Below are 19,494 nucleotides of genomic sequence, written 5' to 3'. Positions count from 1 at the left end.
CAGGCAACCCTAAGAATGGCGGGTACGGGTTTGGTGGCTGGAGAGGTTGTGGTGGATGCCCTGCCGTATTTTGACCAAGGTTATGAAGCCCCTGGAGTGCGGGAAGCGGTGAGTTTGGGGTGTCTTTGTAGGTGACTCAGCACTTGCTGGCCCTTAGTGCTGGAGGAAGCTTCTTACAATTTGCTACTCCTACGCTGGCCCCTGTTCTCGTTCTTAGGCTGCGGCGCTGGTAGAGGAGGAAACTCGCAGATACCGACCTACTAAGAACTACCTGAGCTACTTGACAGCCCCGGATTATTCTGCTTTTGAAGTAAGTGTGATGTGTTGCGCCCATCGTATAAACCAGGATTCCTGCGAATCTTTATGTTGGATTGAGATCCTTACCATTTATAAGTGAATTCTCAATTCCCGCTCTAAGTATTACTTGTTTAGTTTGTATACGTAGCATCAGCCCATTGACAACAGCAAGCTAGATAAGCCTTCTTCTCCTGGGTTCTTATTCTGAGACCCACAGAAGGACTTTCTGGGGCTTCGTGAACTACCCAAAATGCAAAAGTTTTGGATTTTTGCATGTATGTTTTTCCAAGATAGGTTCCTTGCGTAAATTCTCAATGGGATCCTCTCCACTCTAAAACAAGTGATCTAAGGTTTTTAAGTGTATGTATACACACACACACACACACACACACACACACACACACACACACCGGGGTGCCAAAAAAATGTATACAAGTGGCGACTGGTTAGCGTTGCTCGAGCAGTAGTTCACTGTAATCAGAAGTGTCTGGACGCTGATGGTAACCACTTTGAGCACCTCTTGTAATTGCAGAAGTCAAGTGTGACTTGTATTCATCTTTTGTTACCGGTATATATTGAGTATTACAACTTTAATAGAGTTTTCCTTTATTAAAATGTACACTTTTTTGGCACCTTCTGTATATATGCCTGATTACATAAACTCCTGAGAACCACTGGAGGGCGGCCTTTGTATAAAACCTAAATGTTCACTGAATGTATGTGAATGAGTGAAGGGACCAACCACATCTAAGTAAAACACCATTTAAATGTTTAGTCTAGAAGTGCACTCAAGATACTACTTAGGTTCTAATCAGCTAAATGAAATGTAAAACATTATTTCTAAGTTAATGGATTCAGTTAAGCATTTTAATGCATGTTTGGGTTTTTTTCCCCGTTATAGGTAACCATTTATTTATGAAAGAATTCTGTTATTAAAACACAGTATTTATATTGAAGTAATATGAAAAAATACGGGTGAAGTTTTAAGTAGAAGAGAGATGTCCCTGTGATAAACTATTCCCGTGCTTTTTCTAAATGTTGTTACCCAAATATAGATGTTACCACATCAAGAACTAAATAAAGTGATGCTTTTGTATTAGATTGATTCCTGAAAGTTTTAGATAACTGCACTCAGTCACAAACTTTAAATCCTTGAGCCAGTTTATTTTTTAGCTTTTCTTACAACATATGCTTCCTATCTTTATAATTAATGTACTGATTATTTAACCTTTTTTAATAATAGTAGCTCATAGTGTACTGGGCTCACTGTCTCAGTCCTAAAGATAGCCCTATATAATTATATGTTTATTTTCCCAATTTTTTTAGCTGGGAAAACTGCAGCTTAGAGACACTAATTTGTCCAAGCCCTAAACCACTCTTCCGACTGGCTTTGAAACTGCTCTTCCATTAATTCATTTAACAACTATTTATGAAGGTGTGTTCTATGGCAGATATTGGGGAACAGGATAGGCAAGGTCCATACTCATGGAGCTTACATTCTGGAGTGTAGAGACAAATATGTCAGAAAATATCAGGTTATTGATAAAGCTATAAAGAGAGAGAAAGTAGTGATGCGATACAGTGATTGGGTGGCTACTTTAGATAGGATGGTTGAGGAAGGCCTAGCTGAACTGGGATGAGAGTGCCCCATGGGCAGGGATCGTTTTTGTCTTCTTCACCACTTAGAACAGTGCCTGATACACAATAGACACCCAAATATTTATCAGTTGAATGTGTGGAGAGCTTCTAGGGCGGTTTTATTTAATGAACGCTTACTGTGTGCCAGGCATGCCTAGATTTCTTTTCATCACTTAGCTCTGTGAACGTTGGCCTAGTCTTTGGAGAGGGCTGAGTTAAAACTCCAGACCTCTCACTTACTGGCCATGTGAGTTAGGTAAAGGCTCCTATGTTAAGACTGCTTGTACTACATTTTTGGCTTCTCATCTAATTGTTAGTTGTTACTCTTTGTCTGTCACTGTACATAGCCTCTAGCTAGAATACCCTGGTTTTCTGCAGGAAACTAGATAACTACAATTTTTTAGAGCTGTGTGTAACTCAGTAATAGTCCAAAAAAAGGATTTCTCCAAGAAGAAACACTTAATGTGAAACTTTTAAACAAGAAATGTGGGCTTCTGGAAGGCCTTTTTTGCTTAGTCTTCAGTCTAATTGTTAAAAATGCTGAAGCCCTCAAAAAATTGATATTACATGGGATAACTGAGGTATTACTATGAATGCCTCACTTAAGCAGTTCTTTATACTCAGGACTGGAAACGTGCGGAACAGAAATGAAATAGGATATTGACCAAAACATTGAACCCAAAGCAATAGTTATACCACTTTTTTTTTCTAAATAGTAAAATTGTTAGACCAGATAGATAAAATCCAGTTCCTTTTACCCATTTCCCTCTTCTCCATTCTTCAGAGAGTAAAGTGTGAAAATAGTAGGTGGGACCAAACAAGAAAGTATAGGCTTAGGCCCATAGCCTGAAAGCAAATTATTTTATGTCCAAGTCCCCTCTCCCCCTGCCCCCAATGACTACTTAGATATGTGCTTCTCAACAGTGGCTTCACTTTACGATCAACTGGTGAATTAAAAACAAAAGTTATAATCATGTCCAGTCTCCACCTCAAAACAATTAAAAGGGAGTGAGAGAAGAGGGTGCAATGTGGCTGGGGTTGGAATTATTTTCAGATCTCGCAGCTGATTCTAATGTGCTATTGGGACTGAGAATCACAGATCTAGGATTAATCCTTTTCTCTGTGGGCCCCTTTACATATGAAGTGTGTGTGTTTTCCAGATCCTAGAGAGCATTTAACACAGAGAAGACTTGGCAGAAGAGAAATGATCTGTTCTAATGGATAATGTCAAATATAAATATTTAGAAAAGCTAGATTCCTTATTTGTTTGGTGGTTGTTCATTTTAATTGTTGATACGATTTTGGAAATAATTCTCTCTCTGACTTATACATCAGACCGACATAATGAGAAATGAATTTGAAAGACTGGCTGCTCGACAACCAATTGAATTGCTCAGTATGAAACGGTAAGTCCTGTTTCTGGGTTCAGTTGGGCGCAAATCATTGTTGACTTTAGTTAGTAAAACTACTGTAGCCATGTCAAAATAAGTGTTGAAAAGGAAAAATCCTTGTCTGTTTTTATATATATATTTTTTTATAAAATAGTGGTTCATATGATCCTGTGTTAATGTTCAAAGATATTCTTTGCACCATTATTTAAAAGTGTAAAATATTTTAAAATCCAACTATAGGGGAATGGTAGATTGTAATGAAGTTCATATTTAAGAATTCCCAAAGAGGGCTGGCCGAGTGGCGCGATGGTTAAGAACTGGCTTGGAACGCCAGAGGGCCCCGGTTCGGATCCCACATATGAGGGCCAGTGACACTGCCCTCTACAGCTAAGATGCTGAACAACAGCTCAACCTGGAGCTGGGCTGCCTTGAGTCGCCAGCGACGGCGTAGGCTGCAGCCCCTGTGGCAGTGGGTTGCCATGGGCTACCGTGTGTAGCCAGCAGCCAGCGTGAGCGGCCAGCAGCCGCAGTGAGCGGTCCAGAAGCCGGCGACTGATCTGCCTCGCCCGGGAAGAGCGCAATGATGGTGCCAACTTGGGCCAGTGAAGCAACGTCCTCCACAGCTAGACTGAAGAACAAAAGGACATCAACTTGTCTGTTCTCCTTCCTCCAATTCCCCAGCACTGTTCCCTTCCCCCCAGTACCCCAATAAAAAACAAACAAATAAATAAAATAAAATAAAAGAATTAAAAAAAAAGAATTCCCAAAGAAATGTGCCTCTGGTATGACATGTAGTTTCTCACAGATGAAACGAGTGTTATGGATTCTAATGATCCAGCTTCACTCTTACCCAAGGCTGCTTTAGTAGATGCAGAGTGCCTGGGTAGTCGGACTTTGGTTCCACTATCTCCCCTCCCTTGCCACTTTCCTACAAAACTGTTTTTCCTTCCTCAGGAAAAACAAAACAAAACCACCCTTTATTACTTTCTCTAAAATGGAGAATTTAGTTGCTTAACATCTGAGGTTCCTTTCGGCTCTAAAATCATAGACCATGGAATTATGAAAACCACTAAGTCATCTGTCAGAGCAGAGTCCTTCAAGAGAGGACAACATGCACAGTAGGCCCATCCTTAGCATGTGTAGGGATTGTAAGAGGGATTTGAGTCTGTAGAACCAGAGGACTCCATTTCCTGTCTGGTCTGAGTGGTAAAAGCAGGATGACTTCCAGTACTCCTCAGATCTCCCATTTCCTGGTGCTTCTGCTCTGAAGATTTTCATGATAGTAACTCCTTCAGGGAAGTATGTTTCAAACCATCGGCCCATTAAGCAGCAGACTGAAGTAAATTTAGTAAGCCACCACAGCACTTTTTTAAGGTAACAGGATAGAAAATGTCAGAATGCATTGCATGTAAAGGTAAGTTGTTTTGTGAAACTTTTGTTCAGCTATGTGTGTCTGTATACTGGGTCACTGAAAAAAGTTCTTACTGTAGGTTGTAGTCAGAAGTTTGAAAACTTTTACATTTATACGTGTCTGTGTAAAGTTTATGTGTTTTTTGTTGTTGTTTTAACAAAATGGTTCATTACTTCTTGATCCCAGTTGCATATCCCTCCATTTTTTTGTAGGAATAATTTGGAATTTTTACAGTATCTGGTAAAAATACTAAAATGGACATTAAAACTTACTTTGTAGCAACTCTAATAATGAGTTGAGATTTATGAAGAGTGCATTTATTTGCAGGCTGTATTGGCATGTTGAAGGACTGGGTAGTATGACGAGAGAATAGAGTGAGGTCCAGTATTTTTCTCTAGAGGGGTGTGGGTATGTGAGAGTGAGAGTGGATGGATGTAGGTGTTTTTACAAAAATGATAGCATAGTTTTTTGTATCGTACTTTTTTCCATAGTATATTACAAACATCTTAATGGTTTAAGTATTCTTCAGTAATCTCATTTAATAGCCAGTGTAACAATGCTGTATATGAATGCTTAGTGAATCACTTCACATTGATGTGAACAGTTTTTGTAACTATATAATGATGCTAAATCTTATTTGTAAGCTGATTGTTTCTTAGGATAAATAGGTTTCTTATTGCAGGTCTGCATCTTATTTTCTGTCTTCTGTAGTTTTTACAGTGTACGCAAACCCATCAGGCAGCCTCTTGGGAGGAGAGATAAAGGTTTGGGGGAATGTGTGATTCTATTTTATTGTTGTTTAATTTCAGATATGAACTTCCAGCCCCTTCCTCTGGTCAGAAAAATGACATCACTGCATGGCAAGAATGTGTAAACAATTCTATGGCCCAGTTAGAGCATCAAGCGGTTCGAATTGAGAATCTAGAACTAATGTCACAGCATGGATGCAATGCCTGGAAAGTATATAATGAGTAAGAAGCTTTTTGTGTTTCTTTAAACGCATCCCACCCACAGCTCTCGTATTTTTTTAAATGTGAGAAGTAGAGTAGGGGAAGTGGGATAAAAATAGTAGAGTTGAACTTTCACTTGGGATCATGTCCTAGAACCACAGCCCATATGAAAGGACACTGCTCTGAGCCCCACCTCAAAGCTGGAGTACTAGGGGAACATAAACCTAACAACCATTTATATTGTATAAAATTGTAATAAAATGAGTTCTGAGGTCCGATTCACAAATCACAACGTGATACAACGTAATCCTTAACGTGGGGGGATCGTTTATAGAGTTGATTCTCATTAGTTGCATGTTATGTTGTATAAAAGTGGCCTTGAATACTGAGTTAGCAAATATTGTACCATTTCTCCTGAGGGAAATACGTACATGTGTATATATGCACGTCTTACATAGATTGCAATATTAAAAGCTAAAGACTCTCATCCTGGCAGATTCTATTTTCTTCATTTTATAAAAGAGAAAACAAGGTTCAGAAGTGTTAAATAACTTGTCAGAGTTGGAAGTTAAACTCCATCCTTTGGTCATCTCTGTGTGAGAACTTAAACAAGGCAGAGGGTCTGCTTGTTCTGCTCCAGCTGGGAACATGCACATCCGGCAACTCCAATTTTCACTGCTCTGAGCATGCCTGCGAATAACTACAAAACGCTGCAAGTATAGATTTCTGGGTTACAAATAAATTTGAGTGAGTGGGAAAATTCACAAATGCGAAATCTGGAAATAATAAGAATCGACTATAAGTAGAGAACACGAGAAACAAAACTGCCAAAACAAGCCACTGAGCTCCCATTTCTGTTCCATATAACTAGCTGTCACTTTAGGTTTTGTTATCTATGTGGGCTTCAGTTTCCTTATTTGTGATACTCGGCAGTTAGATGATGATCTCTGTGGCCCCTTTGAGCCCCCCAAAACCTCTTGAATGTCTGTTAACAGTTGGAGAACAGGCCACTGAACCTCATGACTGAGTATAAAACTGTTTCTTAGAGTATGTTTCTTGAGAAAATAAAGCATAATCACAAAATGTTAAATACCTTCCCTCATATTTTCAGAATTATGTTTTAAATTTTTACAGACACACAAGGATCCAGTAGGCAAAATCTAGAATTTGGAAAACTACAGAACAAACAATTCAGTTTCTTTTGTGAGTAAGTTGCAAGGGAGATAAATGAAAAATGGGGTCAGAATGATTAAGAAATTTAAGGGACAGATCAAGCAAAAAAATATTTGTGTTTCAAAGAGGAAAAATGGGCTCTTTGTCCTCAAGAAGCTTTATCAAGATGAGATAAGATATTCTGTGCCGAATAACCGGTAGTCTATTTTTGGCAGTGTGTGGGCAAGTGCTGCACTGTATGCTCTGGTCTGTTAACTACAGAGATCCAGAGAAGGTACAGTAAGCATTAGGATCATTAAAAGAGGTGAAATGTGGACATTTAGAGAAGAACAAGAATAGCCCAGGAATGGAGAAGAATGTGGATGCAGGGACAACAAACAAACAAACATCAAATTGAAGCGAGCATTGCTTTCAACTTACCTAGAAACTTTTAGTTATTTCCCATTACCTACAAGGTAAGGTTCAGGCTATTTAACATAGTATTCAAGGCAAAAGGCTATACCTCAGTTGTGGATTTTGACTCCAGCCAAACCAGCCCTCTGTGGCCACTGGGCCCTTCTCATGCCTTGCCTTCTCCTGGAATGCCTTTACCTATTCTGCCAAATTCAGTTTAGTTAAGGCCCAACTCTTATCAACTTCCTTGTCTTCCCTGATTGAAATTCTGCCTCTGGTGCTCTTTCCCTCTGAGTAACTATATTAATTACTATGCACATCACTTGCTTCCCATTAATCACATAACACTTCATAGTGCTGGCCATTCCCCTTAGCATGTTTTGTCTCTTCCAAACCCAGTGGGTGCTTTTCTAGAGGAGGTGTATTATATGCTATCAAAGTCGATTTTTTTTCCTCTTGAAAGGATTTGAGAGCATCAAACATCCTGGGCAGAAAATGATTAGCTCTAAGTAGGTCTTAGTACAGAACCACTAAAAAAGTATTTTGTAATAAGGAGAGAATTCTGTACTTGGAACTAAAGGGAAACCTTCAGGGTCAGTTCCTGATTTCTATAAATAAGCAGTCTTAGCCCCATTGTTGTCAAGTGACTCATCCAAGGACACATAGCTATTTAGGGCAGAGCTGGGACTAGAACCTGTCTTCTGACTTCCATGATACACTGCAATAAGTTTTACCAGGAGACAGGAAGGGAAAATGACAAGATAAATATAGGTACAGAAATATGGGAGTAAAGGGGGGTTTAAATGGGTATATTCATGTTAGATAGTTTCCATCTTCTCTATAAAAAGTAATGGCAGTTTAAGAAGTAATATTTTCACAAAATCAGAGTATCAGTATTTTCACAAAATCAGAGTATCAGTAAACTGCTTGGGCTCCAGAGTTTAAATGACCTGAAATAGAATTCAACTCTGACCTGTGTTACCTTGACCAAGTTACTTATTCTTTCTAAGTTTATTTTCTTCTCATGTGAAATAGGGATAATCATACCTACCTTAAAGAATTTTTGTGAGAATTAAGTAAACTAATATTTATAGAGTATCTAACATGGTGTTTGGCACAGAGAACTCAATAAATATTAACTATTTTTAACCAGAAAAATTTGACCTTGTGTCAACTAGATATTGGATCTTTGGAAAAGTCATGACGTATTTTGTCTATGTTTTTCAAAGGTCATTTATTTATATAAAGAACAAAGATCAATCAATGATATATTGCCCGTTTTGTTTGATAACCTTTTGCCATCTTTCAGTGAGCTTCATAATTCCTTGTTTATAGAAGGACCTGTCTTTATTTGCGAAAAACTGAACAAGGTGCTGATTTACAGCCTCATCTGAATTTAACGTTATACCACACAAGGAGCTTTGAAGAAAGCTAAACAAGTGGAAGTCTGACAGTGAGAGGTCAGGCGAGTATGGTGGTTGTGGCAACACATCCCTCCGAGCTCAAATCATTTCTGACAGGTGATCAAACTTGTGTGTGGTCTCGCATTGTCACGATGAAACACAACCTCTTCTTTACAATTAACAAGCTCTGGACATTTCTGGATGATGGATTTGTTCAGACTGTCCAATTGCTGATAATACACATTCGTATTGATTGTTTGATTCTTTGATTCCTTGGTAGGAGCTCAAAAAGCATGACACCTTTAAAATCCCACCACACTGAGAGCATAACCTTTCTCTGATAAATGTCTGCTTTTGATGTCGTTTGAGGCGAATCATCACGTCGGGACCAAGACCTGTTGTGCACCACTATTGTTTTAAATAGTCCACTTCTCATCACCAGTTATCAGTTGCTTCAAAAAAGGATCATTTTCCTCATGTTTAATGAGCATATTGCAGATGTTTATAGCGCTGTCAAATGAACTTTGAGTTCATGTGGAACCCAATTATCGAGCTTGCTTCTTCAGGTGGTCGGGAACACTTGAATGATGGATGTTCAATGTTTTTGCAATCTCTCATGTCATGTAACGTGGGTTTGACTTGATCGATGCCTTTATTTTGTCATCATCAACCTCGATGGGCCTCCCTGACTGAGGAGCAGCATTGAGATCAAAAGCACCAGCACAGAATTTCATGAACCTTCGTTGGCACTGATGTTCTTGTAGAGTATTGTCACCATAAACTTTATGCAACTTTTCACAAGCTTGACATGCATTCTTCGCTTTATGGAAGTAAAACAGCAAAATATGGCAAAAAATGCACAGTTTGGTCTTCCATCTTCAACCTGTAAAATCTCCAAAACAACCAAATCACTCGATTTTATTTTACAATGAAGCTAGAACTGTCAGCTGTCAAATGACATAGCAGTAACATAGATGTGAATGACTAGTACTTCCAAAAATGAACTAGCACCATCTGTCACAAACATGCGTCATGACTTTTTCGAAAACCCAATAGTTCACTTCTAGTTGGTACTATTTTAATGTACATTAATCTGATTTTTCTCTTTTCCTTCCTTAGAAATTTAGTTCATATGATTGAACATGCACAGAAGGAACTCCAGAAGTTAAGGTAAGTTGTGTTTTCCTCTTATTTCAGAATACAGTTTAGGTGAACACTTAATAAATAGAGTGAGATGAAAAAGGAACCAGTGGACTACATGGTCATATGAGATTAGGAATTAATATCCACCCTTTGTCCAGCCTATGGTGTTGGGTTTGCCGTACCTTAGAGGAGGAGAAATAGACTGAGGTCTGAAAACATCTACCTACAAGGTCATTTACAATTTGCAAGTCTGTAAACATTGAAAAGGCACTTATAGAAGGAGGAAATTTTGCAGAATAACATGTATATTCTGATTTATGTTTAAGAAAAAAAAAAACACCTCAACACGCACATATACATATATAGGAAAGAGTCAGGGAGGACACCCACCAAAAACTGAACAGCAGCTATTGAGGAGAAGCACATGGAAGGAGGGACCTTCAGTTTTTAGTGTGTATATGTTTGTGTGTTTAATTTTTTACAGTGAGCATGTTTTATGAAATTGGTAATTGAAAAATAGAAGAAATTCTATGACTATTCTTCTCAAGGGATTAAAGATGTATTGATTATAGATTTTTCTGTTGATTTGAGTCTTATGTTAAAATGTAGGTGTGTTGTATAAATAATTTTTTACAGGAAACACATTCAGGATTTAAACTGGCAGCGAAAGAACATGCAACTCACAGCTGGATCTAAATTAAGAGAAATGGAGTCAACGTGAGTACCTACAATTCCATCATCTTTTAAATTGCTTAGCAAATTTAAGATCAACGTTCAACAATATGATTTAAACAGTATTGAAATGGAATGCCACAAGTGTCAGAGAAATGCTGTTTTCTGACTCCTGCTCTTCACTGCCTCTTTCTTGAATTATAGGCTTGGAAGATAATGAGAGTTGTAACCAAAATCTGAACCACTGCGAGTTGATTCTGTTCTTAGAGTGCCCTGTTTGCAGTTCAGTATTTCTGCTCTGAATAGGATTCTACCTATTTTAAAAGGAAAAAAAAAAAATTATTTATTTTTCAACCCTTGCAGAAAGTATTGGGGATTCCATACTTTCTTGATAATTTGTTTGTGTCTCAGTTTTTTTATCCCTTATTTATGTATTTTATTTTTTAAATGTTCTTCACATACACAAGTAAGTTTGTACAAATCTCTAAATAGAATCAGGAATTTTTGAGTAATTTCTCTTTTCTTTTATGCTTTGCGATTTCTGTGTCCTCCCTTCCTCCATCACCCACATCATTCTCCTTGTTCCACCTTCCCCTCCACCTCCATGGACCCCATGTTATCTATTACGCATCTTTTTATATTTTTCTTCCAGCTAATATAATCTTTTTTTTTTTTTTTTTGGGGAATTAGGGGATGGGACCAACACTGGGGAATTGGAGGAAGGGGAACAGACAAGTTGTCCTTTTGTTCTTCAGTCTAGTTGTGGAGGACGTTGCTTCACTGGCCCAAATTGGCACCATCATTGTGCTCTTCCCGGGCGAGACAAATTAGTCACCGGCTGCTGGACGGCCGCTCACGGCAGCTGCTGGCCACTCATGCTAGCTGCTGGCTACACACAGTAGCCCATGGCAACCCACTGCCGCAGGGGCTGCAGCCTACACCGTCGCCAGCAACTCACGGCAGCCCAGCTCCAAGTTGAGCTGTTGTTCAGCATCTTAGCTATAGAGGGCAATGTCACTGGCCCTCATATGTGGGATCCGAACCGGGGCCTTCTGGCATCCCAAGACAGCTCTTAACCAACGTGCCACTTTGCCGGCCCCAGCTAATATAATCTTGTAAATTTGCGTGTGTGTTTCTTTTTATTTGTAATAGAAATTTTTCCCCCCCTGGGGGAAGGGGAAAATTCCTTGATCTCTGCAATTTTATCAATTTCTCCACCATTTTTCTTTAAGTATTTCCTCTGCCCTGTATTCTCTCCTTTGTGGTTAATCCAATTAAATACTGTCTTCCTTTACTCTTTCCTCTCTCTTCTACTCCTTCTAATTTCCTTTTCTTTTTAACTAAATTTTTTATTTTGAGATAATCAGAGATTCGCATTCGGTTATAAGAAATACTGCAGAGATCCTGTGTGCCCTTTACCCACTTCCCCCAGTCGGGCCTCAGGTTTTTAAATGGAAAGTTAAAATTGAAGGCTAGTATTATTGCCCTGGCTGAAAATGTATGTCTGATAAGACATTCCAAGAGAAATTTCACAATGAGTAATGTTTCCTTTATTTTTCTCTTCTAGTTGGGTATCTCTAGTCAGTAAGAATTATGAGATTGAAAGGACTATTGTGCAACTAGAAAATGAAATCTTTCAAATGAAGCAGCAACATGGAGAGGCCAACAAAGAAAATATCCGACAAGACTTCTGAAGAGACAGATTAATTTGGTGGGTAGAAAGAAAGGCAAGTTGGGCTTTCGCAGAATATCAGGCACCTGAACTATGAAGCACAGTGGCATGTTACGGAAATCATCAGTGGTTCAGTGTTTAGAAACCATAGAATGCACAGTTATGTTCTATTTGTGTATTAGCAAAATAAAAAGTTTCAACTTGATGGTATGTTTTTTTGCCATAAAAAAAAAACACTTTAGACTTTTAAAATAAGTATTACGTTAAAATAATATTATATCAGAATTAATTTTGAGCCACTTGGACCACACTTTGTGTCCCAGAGATCTTTGTTGAAAGTTTTCCACTTGTACAAGAAGTTGGAAACTTTTTATTTATGTGTTTTTCAAATAAAGAGGTAGTTTTATACAAATTCTTGATTACCAAACAAGACTTAAGAAATAGTGACTCCATGTACGTCATCTGTTGTCATCCTCTTCATAGGTGACAGTTACATAAGGTTTAGTATGTGCTGAGCATGCTCTACACACTTTAGGTAGATGAACTAAACTTACATAAATTAAAAAATCATTTGATCCTCACAAGAAACTTAGAAAGTAGATATTGTTGTTCTCATACACAGACTTGTAACAGGCGCTGATTTAAGTTGCCCAAAAAGTGTCATCCAGGTTTCAAACGCCAGTGCCAGAGTTGTGTTCTTACACCTCTACTAGTAGGGAATTAAAAGTATAAAAGAGCCCTGCCCAATTCAGAAAACATATTTGCAGCATATTAAAGAATAAATAGTCTTCATGTACAAATACCTTTACAAATCACTGCTGCATATTTCTTTATGATGAAAGGGAGAAAAAAATTGCATTTTAATTTTAACAGATTTTTTTTTAAAGAAAGATGGCGGTTGAGCATGAAATGTTGCAATCTTTTGATTTATTTTTTTAAACTATATTATTGCCCCCTGGGATGATTCATTCTATTGCCTGATCCAACTTGCTGCACTTACTTGGCATAAAGAAACTATATCTTCTGCTCTTCCTTGCCTGAGAGACTAGATTTCAGGTATTCCCTGCCCCTTGCCAAACTCGTATCTCTGTGTGATATTCACTCAGAGTCCTCATGGTTGTACTGTTTTGCTAGTAAATCCTAGTCTACTGTAGAGATCAACTTGCAAAACTTGTGTATTTCCTCGGCCTCGGAGTGTTTGTTGTGCTGCAGTGTGTATTACTACTTAGGAAGCAGCAGCTCTAGTAAACAACAAATAACTAAATAAGACTGATGGTTCTGTTTCTTTAAACAGATCATAGTCAAAATTTTGTCCCATTGATTGAAATTCCTGTCTTCATAAATAACTAGAGTTTGAGGATGGCCCCAACAAAGTTAAGAGAAAACAAGAAAATCTGCATGACATTGGATGAACTGCAAGTTAACCAGCCCCACCACTAGACCTTCGATATGTGAGCCATTAAATTGCCTATTTTGCAAGGCCTTTTGAGTTGGATTTTCTGTCACTTGCAACATAAACCATTCTAACTTAAGGCCCTCAAGATGAACTACCCAGGATTTTTTTTCTGAAGAGATTTAACATTATATGCAGCAAAACACTTGATTTTACAATGTTTATCTCACAATATACAATTTGGTGTGGGGTCTCTTTTGTCATCCTATAAGGGAAAAGACTGGGCTGAGGCAAGAGGGAAATAGTCACCCTTATCTATCAACTTCAAGAGAATCTGAGCATCCTAACCCATATGAAAAACCTCAGTTACCATCAACTGGCATGTTTGTAAATTGTCTTAAATATTTTAATGGCATTACCACTTGAAATTTTTTTTAATTTAATTTTTATAAAATATATGTACTTCTTCCCCTGCCCCTCCTCCCCCTTGTCCCTTCCTTTCTCTTACCCTTCTGCTCCAATTCAATATTCCTGCCACCCCACCCCCAAACTTAGTGGTATAAAACAATAACAAGCATTCATCGGTATCTCTCACAGCTATGAGGATTGACTGCACTCAGGTAGCAAGTATTCAGGGTTCCTCTTGAGGTCAGATGGTGACTGGGACGAGTGTCCCTGATGGATTGTTCACTCATATCTGATACCTGGGCTGGGAAGACTCAGACAACTTGGAGCTGGATCATTTGCGAATCCTTGTGAACCTCTAAGTCTACATGGCCCCTCTGGCCTGGTGGCTCAGGACTCCAAAGGTGTATATCAGAGTCCAACAGAAGCTATATGATCTTTTGTGACTTGGCCTCAGAAATCAGTTACTTGTGCCCCATTGTTATTTGTTAGAAGCAAGTCAGCAAGGCCAGGCCATATTCCAGGGGAGAGGATCTAGATTCCACCTCAGATGGAAATAGTGTTGAAGAATTTGTGGACATTTAAAAAAAAAAAAAAACTTGGACATGTATTAATATCCCTCCCACTCCCTTTCCAACAATTCAAGTCCTAAAGTCATTAGGTGGGGCACAGCAAAGGTGGCATCTGTTTAGAGGGTGGGCCCTAAATTCATTCTGACTAGTGACCTTACAAGAAGAGGGAAGACACACCGAGGGAAGAACCCCACATGACAGATTGGAACGATGAGCCAACAAGCTAAGGAATGCCAAGGACTGCTGACAGCAACCAGAAGTGGGGAGAGAGGCATGGAACAGATCCTTCTAGAGCCTTATGAAAGTACGGCCTTGCTGATAACCTTGACTTCAGACTTCTAGCTTCCAGAACTGTGATACAATAAAGTTCTATTATTTTGAACCACCTGTTTTATGGTAGTTTGTTATTGCAGCCCTAGGATACTAATACATATACATTACAACGAAGTTGAGGGCTATGGTTCTGTACTGAAAATGGAGTTTGTGAATGGATGCATAGGAGGCTATGATTCATCCCTCCATCCCCTGCCCTCTGCCCTCTCAGCAGGAAATTGGAAGTGTCTTTTGGAGAATGGGTTTCCCATCAAATGACCCAGCCAGGTCACTCAGCAGTGAGGTTCAAACAACTCTTTCCCACCACCAATGCAGAACTTCTGATCTGTGGTTTAGCTCCCCACTTTTAAATATAAACAGACAATCAAGGATTACCAGATAGGTGAGAGAAACCTTTATCATGAAAGATAAAAAAACAGGAAACCGGTGGAGAGAAAAGCATGGTGCAAAAAGAAAATCTTTTTTGTTTTTTTGAGAAATATATCCTCAGAGAAGATATTGCAGCCATAACAAAAAAACAAGATCTATTTCATCAAGGAACATTCAAAGAACAAAACAGCTCTTAGAAGTTAAAAAGCATGGTAACAGAAGTTAAAATTCAATAGAATTAGGAATTAAAGTTGACAAACTCCCAGACTAGAGCCAAAACAGACAAAAATGGGAAATAGAGAAAAATAATAGGACTAGTCCAGAATGTCAAATAATCTGAGATAAAAACAAAACAAAAACAAAAACAGAGAAAGCAAAGAAGGAAATTGTCAACAAAATAATTCAGAATTTTCCAGAACTGAAGGATGTAAGTTTCCAAATTCCAAGGTTTCGGCATAATGGGCAAAAACAGACCAACTCTGAAGTGTATTGTTCGTGAAATTTCAGAACACCAAGGACAAAAAGATTCTGCAAGATCTGGAGGAGGGAGGCCTGTTATATATTTATTTTTTTAAAAAAGGTATCTCGAGGTTTCTTAACCTCAACTCTGGAAGCTAGAAAGAATATAATGGAGCAGTGACTTCAGAATTCTTATAAAAAATTTCTAACCTCAGACTCCATAAATAGTCAAATTACCAGTTAAGAATGAATAGAATAAAGACATTTTCGGCCATGTGAGATCTCAAAAATATTTACTTCGTGAGTGTCTTATCCTTTTTTAAAAAAGATGTTCAACTGTCTCCTGGCTTCTAAGCTCTGACTTCCTTTTTTTTTTTTTTTAAGGATTTTTTATTGGGGAATTGGGGGAGGTGAACAGCCAAGTTGCTGTTCTTTTGTTCTTTAGTTGTGGAGGACGTTGCTTCACTGGCCCATGTTGGCTATAATCATTGCGTTCTTCCCGGCTGAGTCAGATGGATCACCGGCCATTGGGCGGCCACTCACGGCAGCCCACTGCAGCCTACGCCGTTGCCCACGACTCATGGCAGCCCAGCTCCAGGTCGAGCTATTGTTCACCATCTTAGCTGTAGAGGGCACAGCATCACTGGTCCATGTGGGATCCGAACCGGCGGCCCTGCTGCTCAGAGCTCGTGCTCCCAAGCCAACTCCCAACCAATGAGCCACTCAGCCGGCTCCTGAGTGTCTTTTCTTAAGAAGCTCCTGGAGGATGTGCTCTTCTAATCCAACATGGAAAACGGACGCTTTCAAGGAGAAAGGGGCTCCCGGGATTATATCTGTACACACAGTTCATACTGGAACAGTGTGGCTCCAGGAACAAATCTTTTGAAAGCTGTCATCACAAAGATGGCCACTATCATTGTACCAGCTCTTTACCCTGAGGAGCAGAATGCCCACTCTGACCTACACTCAGCTTGCTCTATGTCCTGATAAAGTTCCTGTTCTCCCCTCCCAGACTTGCTAGAAGTGTTTCCTAGTTCATCCCCTGACTTTATTCCTGCCAAATGTGCAGTACTTAGCCTGCATTCCAGCCCAGAATCGGCTCTTGTAACTGTCAGGAAGGCTGAAGCCAGAGACTGTTCATTCTTTTTTTTCCCAGGGACCTTCATCCAACCATTGAAATGTTGCCTTGTGCTATAGAGTGAATATTTATGCTCTCCCCATCCTCATTCATTTGTTGAAACCTAATCCCCAGTGTGATGGTATTTGGAAGTGGGGCCTTTGGGAGGTGATTAGGTAAAGAGGGCAGAGCCCTCATGAATGGGATTAGTGCCCTTATAAAAAAGACTCCAGGGAGTTTCTTCCCCCTTTTTGCCAGGTGAGGACAGAACGAGAAGACGGCTGTCTATGAACTAAGCAATAGGCTCTTGCCAGACACCAAATCTACTGACACCTTGCCCTGGGACTCCGAAGCATCCAGAATTGTGAGAAATCGATGTTTGTTGTTTAAGTCACCTAGTCTATGGTATTTTTGTTACAGCAGCACAAACAGACTAAGATATTTTCTCCTAGTCTTCTCAGTTTTTATGTTACTATATGTATTTATGTTAATTACTTTTCACATTCATGTACACGTACATAGTTATGTAGGCTGAATAATGGCTCCCAATGATGTCCATCCAGGTCCTAATCCCAGGAACCTATCAATGTGTTACTTTCCTTGGTAAAGGGAACGTTGCAAATGTGATTAAGGTTTCTGAGATGGGGAGATGATCTTGGATTATCTGGGCGGCCCCATTGTTTTCCTTATAGGAGGAAAGTAATTCAGGAGAGAAGATGCTAAACTGCTCATTTTGAAGAAGAAGGAAGGTGGCCATGAGCCAGGGAATACAGGCGACTTCTTGGAACTGGAAAACACAAGGAGACCAATCTCCCCTAGACTGTTCTCCCAAAGAAACTCAGCCTTGCAGATGCATTTTAGACTTCTGACCTCCAGAACTGTAAAATAATAAATTTGTTTAGCTTTAAGCCACTGAGGTGGTGGTAATTTACTACACCAATGAGAAACTAGTACAATAGTTAATAATAATGTTTCATTAAAATAATAAAAATGGTGCTTATTATAGGCAACTCAGAAAATGCAGACAAAAAGAGAAGGAAATTAAAATTATTCATAAGCCAACTGCTGAAAGAAAGCCACTCTGTGCATCAGAAAGTACTGTTTGTATTTAATTCCAGAAGAGCACATAACCACAGGTAGAAACCCTACATTTCATTTAATACAAATGTGTTGGACACCATGGAATAAAAAATGAATAAGATGAACTAATGGGACACTTTGGAAACTCATTTATGTATGGCAGTTTATATTTCTGTTTTACCCCGCTTTCTACCCTAAAGACTAGCATTTATTACATTAGAACTGCTTTGCTTCCTCTATCCTTAGAATGTCTTTCTGCATAGTGGAACTCTGCTTGTCAGTGACAGAAAGCTAACCAAGCTATCTTAAGCAGTAAAAGGCTATTAGTTTATTTAACTGGTGAGGACGGAGGTGGAGCTGGCTGCAAGGTGACTAAATCCAAGAATCCCATATCAACCTGATTGTTTTTCATCACTCTTTTTCTGTCTCTGCTTTCCTGGCCTGTTCTCTCCTCTGACAGATAGGTTTCCTGTGTGCAATGGGAGCCAAAGCAACAAGACTTACCTCATTCCACTTTAGCAATCTCAGAGGGAAGCAAGCATATCAGAATGTAAAATACAAAAGAAGGATTCTGACTGGGCTCCATGTTCAATCCTTAGACTGAGAGGTATGGCCAAGGGTTTGGGGTATTGTACAATAATTGGCCAGGCCTCAGTCTTGATGGTAGAGTACTACAGTGGGCAGTTGACAGACTGGAGTGATAATTCCCCAAAGTATTGGGTTGTCGGAAAAGTCATGAAGCATTTTTGCAACAGAAGGTGCTAGTTCACTTTGGGAACACTAGAGTCATTCGCATCCATGTTATTGCTATGTCATTTGACAGATGAAGTTCTAGCTTCATTCTAAAAAAAAATTGAGTGATTCGGTTATTTTGGAGATTTTACACCAAGTTGAAGATGGAAGACCAAACTGTGCATTTTTGCCATATTTTACTGTTTTACTTCCATAAAGGGAAGAACACGCATCAAGCTTGTGAAAAGTCGCATAAAGTTTACGGTGACATGCTCTACAAGAACATCAGTGCCAACGAAGGTTCATGAAATTCCATGCTAGTGATTTTGATCTCAACGATGCTTCTCAGTCAGGGAGGCCCACTGAGATTGATGACGACAAAATAAAGGCATTGATTGAGTCAAACCCATGTTACATGATGCGAGAGATTGCAGAAACATTGAACATTCATCAATCGAGTGTTCACGACCACCTGAAGAATCTGGGATATGTAAGCAAGCTCAATATTTGGGTTCTGCATGAACTCAAAGAAGTTCATTTGATGGTGCGTATAAACATCTGCGATATGCTCATTAAACGTGAGGAAAATTATCCTTTTTTGAAGCGGCTGATAACTAACTGGTGATGAGAAGTGGATTGTTTACAACAATGTGGTGCACATCCCGACGTGATGATTCACCTCAAATGACATCAAAAGCAGACATTCATCAGAGAAGGATATGCTCTCAGTGTGGTGGGATTTTAAAGGTGTCATATTTTTCGAGCTCTTACCAAGGAACCAAATAATCAATTCGAATGTGTATTGTCAGCAATTGGACAGTTTGAATGAATCCATCATCCAGAAACGTCCAGAACTTGTTAATCGTAAAGGAGTTGTGTTCCATCGCAACA

General features: G+C 39.1%; 1 protein-coding gene across 1 annotated transcript; it reads left to right on the top strand.

Annotated features, from left to right (window-relative positions):
* BCAS2 (BCAS2 pre-mRNA processing factor) lies at window positions 1-12,348 on the top strand. The gene is made up of 7 exons (XM_019659210.1): window positions 1-108; window positions 218-310; window positions 3,271-3,341; window positions 5,547-5,708; window positions 9,776-9,826; window positions 10,436-10,516; window positions 12,039-12,348. The coding sequence occupies exons 1-7, from the start codon at window positions 16-18 to the stop codon at window positions 12,163-12,165; spliced, it is 678 nt and encodes a 225-aa protein (XP_019514755.1). The 5' UTR covers window positions 1-15; the 3' UTR covers window positions 12,166-12,348.
* The last annotated feature ends 7,146 nt before the right edge of the window (window positions 12,349-19,494 follow it).

The sequence above is a fragment of the Hipposideros armiger genome, unplaced genomic scaffold (assembly GCF_001890085.2).
Source record: "Hipposideros armiger isolate ML-2016 unplaced genomic scaffold, ASM189008v1 scaffold_297, whole genome shotgun sequence".
Taxonomy (NCBI): domain Eukaryota; kingdom Metazoa; phylum Chordata; class Mammalia; order Chiroptera; family Hipposideridae; genus Hipposideros; species Hipposideros armiger.
The sequence above is the reverse complement of the archived record's forward strand: the minus strand, read 5'-3'. Positions and strand labels throughout refer to the sequence as shown.